Source organism: Selaginella moellendorffii, unplaced genomic scaffold (assembly GCF_000143415.4).
Source record: "Selaginella moellendorffii unplaced genomic scaffold, v1.0 SELMOscaffold_48, whole genome shotgun sequence".
In the NCBI taxonomy this organism is placed as follows: Eukaryota; Viridiplantae; Streptophyta; class Lycopodiopsida; order Selaginellales; family Selaginellaceae; genus Selaginella; species Selaginella moellendorffii.
In genome coordinates, this window is record NW_003314309.1 from 1 (window position 1) to 4,341 (window position 4,341).

At 54.4% G+C, this 4,341-nt stretch overlaps 1 protein-coding gene across 1 annotated transcript; it reads left to right on the plus strand.

The window, feature by feature from the left end:
* The first annotated feature begins 22 nt into the window (after nt 1-22).
* Nucleotides 23-2,395, plus strand: LOC112350373 (probable inactive leucine-rich repeat receptor kinase XIAO). Its single transcript, XM_024686454.1, has one exon. It carries the CDS (start codon nt 379-381, stop codon nt 2,305-2,307), a length of 1,929 nt encoding a protein of 642 aa, XP_024542222.1. The 5' UTR covers nt 23-378; the 3' UTR covers nt 2,308-2,395.
* The last annotated feature ends 1,946 nt before the right edge of the window (nt 2,396-4,341 follow it).

The window sequence follows — 4,341 nt, forward strand, 5'->3', positions numbered from 1 at the left end:
CGGTTATCTCTCGGGGTTTTTCCTGCCACCTGGGCCGAGCTTCCATCGCTGGCTCGCCTGGACCTCTCGCAAAACGGCCTCTCCTCGCTGGAAGTCCCTTGCAAAAATACGCAGCTCAACCTCCTCAACTTGAGCTCCAATTCCCTGCAAGAGTTCCCCGGAAATCTCTCCAACCTCAAGAGTTTGGAAAGCCTGGACCTCAGTGGGAACTTCTTAACAGTGGCCGGACTCCCAAAGTTTAGCTTGACGCTGCGATCGCTCAACCTGTCCATCAACAACTTAACTGGGAGCTTTTCCATTGGTGGTAACCTGGGACTGGAGGCACTGGAACTCTCGCAGAACGGACTCAGCGGCTCCATTCCAGAAACTTTCGGGGAGATGACGAACTTGAAGCGCCTGGACATATCGTATAACAGGTTTAGAGGAGATCTACCCGATATTTGGAGCAAGAACTTGGAGCTCAGGTACATGCGTATCTCCAACAATTCGCTCCATGGTGGTTTGCCACCGAGCTTGAGAAGGCTACGCAAGCTCTCTGTTTTACGCGCTGCATACAACTCTCTCTCCGGGCCACTGGAGCTGGAAGATGGCAACTTTGCAAGCATCGAGGTTTTGAACCTCGGGCTAAACGGGTTTAGCGGAACGATCCCGGCTACGCTGGGAAGCTTGAGGAACTTGAAGATCCTGGTTCTCACGGGGAATCATTTTAGTGGCGCCATACCACTGGAGCTTGGAAACTGGTCGAACATCAGAGAGATATGGCTTGACAGCAATAACTTGACTGGAACAATCCCAGGCGAGCTCTCGAAGCTCTCGCATCTCCAGAGGGTGGTTCTCACGGGGAATCGTTTTAGTGGCGCCATACCGTCGGAGCTTGGAAACTGGTCGAACATCAGGGAGATATGGCTCAACAACAATAACTTGACTGGAACAATCCCAGGCGAGCTCTCGAAGCTCTCGCATCTCCAGAAGCTGGTTCTCACGGGGAATCGTTTTAGTGGCGCCATACCTCCAGAGCTTGGAAACTGGTCGAACATCAAAGAGATATGGCTCGATAGCAATAACTTGACTGGAACAATCCCAGGCGAGCTCTCGAAGCTCTCGCATCTCCAGCAGCTGGTTCTCACGGGGAATCGTTTTAGTGGCGCCATCCCAGGCGAGCTCTCGAAGCTCTCGCATCTCCAAAGGGTGGTTCTCATGGGGAATCGTTTTAGTGGCGCCATACCTCCGGAGCTTGGAAACTGGTCAAACATCAGGGAGATATGGCTCAACGGCAATGATTTGACTGGAACAATCCCAGGCGAGCTCTCGAAGCTCTCACATCTCCAGCAGCTAGTTCTCAGCAGTAACGACATCGGTGGGGAGCTCCCTTCTGGACTCTCCAACTGCACTGAGCTCGTCGTTCTCTGGCTGGGGCAGAACAAGTTCTCTGGAAATCTCCCTGACAGCTTCGGGAATTTGAGCCGCCTGCTCCTTCTGTCGCTTTCCAGCAACGATCTTGTCGGTTCAATCCCGGCCATATTGCAAAACATGTCGTCTCTGCAGTTCCTCTTCCTCTCAAACAACAGCTTCAGCGGCTCCATACCGGACTGGCTTCCCAGGCTCACGAACTTACGAGCCATGGACTTCTCGGTTAACAGGTTCTCTGGGGAGATGCCAGAAAGCATTGGCCGACTGTTTGCCAACGTCCAGCTTTACAACAAGAACAAACGGTCTGTGATGATTCAAACCACGCGAGGACTCCTCTACAACGGCTTCGCCTTCCCGACCTCCATAGACTTCTCCTTCAACCAGCTGACTGGAAGCATTCCAGCTGCCATTGGCGACCTCTACAAGCTCCAGGTGCTGCACCTGAGCCACAACCAGCTAACAGGTCCCATTCCCGAGTCCCTGGGGAAGGCAAGGAATCTCTCCTGGGTGGAGCTTGCGAGCAATCGTCTCAATGGCTCCATACCATCGTCCGTGGCGGACCTCTCGTTTCTCACCATCTTCGACGTCTCCAACAACAGCCTGGTGGGACGGATACCTGACAGCCCGCAACTCTCGTCCATGGACGCGGCTCTCTTCGCTGGGAATCACCTCTGTGGCTTGCCACTGACCAACACCTGTTCGAGCACTGCTATGCCGCCACATAAGCTTAGAACAGAGGGACAAGGTGGTAGCGAACAGGACCAAAGAGAGGTGATAACACTTGTCAGCGTTGCCATCTTCGTGGCAGCCTTCTTCAACGCGTTCTTCTGGACCTACTTTGCGGCAAACCGCAGAGCTCATTCCCAGCTCTGTGGATGCTGGCAATCAAATCTCTAGCTCGTCCACCATGTTGCTGCCGTCCTTTCTACCTTCCAGTTTGTAATCCATCACGACTGCTTGATGAAGTGAACTCTTCTTATCCGCTTTCAAGGCCGCCTCCTGTATAGTCTTGAGCTTATCATGATCCTCCCACAGCCCCGCGCTCCGGTAGATGCTCGCCAGCAGAACGTACGCAGCCGAGTCATTCTCGTCGATCTTCGTCAGTGCCTCAAACGCACTTCCACTTACAGCAGGCCCCGAGGACGCTCCTCCAAACCACAGCATCCGCTCTCAAAGGCATGCTCTCGAGGACTTTCAAGGCCTCTTCCAGTCGGTTACGAGATCCACCAAGCTGCTGTAGTGATGAATCCCGCAAACAATGCCAGAGTCCGGGTCCATTGCCTGGAAAAACTCCCTGCCTCGTTCAACTAGGCCGCCGTGGCTGCAAGCAATGATGACCGAGACAAACGTGATTGCGTTTGCTCGCACGCCATCTTCTCGCATCTCGCGAAAGGCTTCGAACACGCGCGACGTGTCACCCTGTTGGCCGAATCCCGTGATCAGTGCATTCCAGGCGACGATATCTCGGACTGCCAGAGATCCAAACAAGTGCTCGGCCGCACTCATAACTCCGCACTTCCTGTAGAAGTTTACTCCCCACAACTTGATCGTCTTCCAGCCCACGCCTGTAAAGCTCAGCCTGGATTTTCCTTCCACTCCAAGAGTTCCAGCCCGAGCTCACTCTCACCGTTGTCTATATATCCCTGTATCAAGCTCGTCCAAACGACAACGTCCCGGCTACGCATGCGTTTGAAAACTGCTCGAGCTTTCACCATATCTCCACACTTGGCATACATGTCCACCAAGCTGCTCCCGACAAATCTGTGCTCGCAGCGTCCAAACTTCGCGGCGAGAGAATGAATCTCCATCCCCTTTTCTAGGCTCTGGATTCGCACTAGCTTTCCATCTTCTCGCGGAACAGGTGCCTCGGACGCTGAAAGGTGGACGCAGGCCATGAGCGCAGCAACAAACGTTCTCTCGTCCGGATCGTCCTCCCGAGCCATGCCGAAGAACAGCTCCAAGGCCAGCTTGCTGTCTCCACTTACATCGGCCAGCCATGCCATCAAAGACCTTGCGAGCTTCCTCTAGCTTCTCACACTTCGCGTACATATCGATCAGAGTGTTCCCCACGAACACGTCCTCACAGCACCTGTTGTTTGAAGCTTCACCGTGGATAGCCACCCCGGTTTCCAAGCTCTTTCTCTTCACGAGTTTGCCGTCGACATCCACCGCTTCTTCTCGCATTGCCGAGCTCGCACAGGCGGCAAGCGCAGCAACACACGTCCGAGAGTTTGGACAGCACCCAGATAGCTTCATATCTTCGAAGAACACGAGAGCCAGCTCGCTTTCCCCGTTGTCCACAAAGCCTTGTTCAAGCTCGTCCAGAGCACGACATCACGACGAGGCATGCTCTCGAAAACCATCCGCGCGTCGACCATGCTCCCACACTTTGAGTACATGGTACTTGGCTGCTCCCCACGAACATATCTCCGCAGCAGTGGCTTTTCACAGCTCCATCGTGAACAGCGAGCCCCTTCTCCAGGCTCTTCGTCTTCCCCATCTTTTGGTGGCCTCCTCTTTCACTGCTAGATTCGCACAGCCCTTGGCAGCAGCAACGAAAGTCCGAGAGTTTGGCGAGCAGCCCATCTTCCCAAAGAACTCGAGAGCGACCTCGCTTTCTCCATTCTCTACGTATCCCAGTATCAACGCGTTCCAGGAGACCACGTCTCGCTGTGGCATCTCATCGAAGACCGATCGAGCATCGAGCATGATGCCGCACTTAGTTCGAGAGGAAAACGTCTTCGCTGCAAGACGGTCCCATCTGCTTGGCTTGAGAATGGATGCCTCTGCCGGTCTCGAGACTAGCCTCCTTGACGAGCTTCCCATCGACCAAAACAGCGTCTTCCTTCGCCGCAAGGCTGCTACAAGCCTTTGCCGCGTCCTGGAGTTTGGCTTGCAGCCCGACCGCCTGGCTTGCATCCTCTCGAAGAG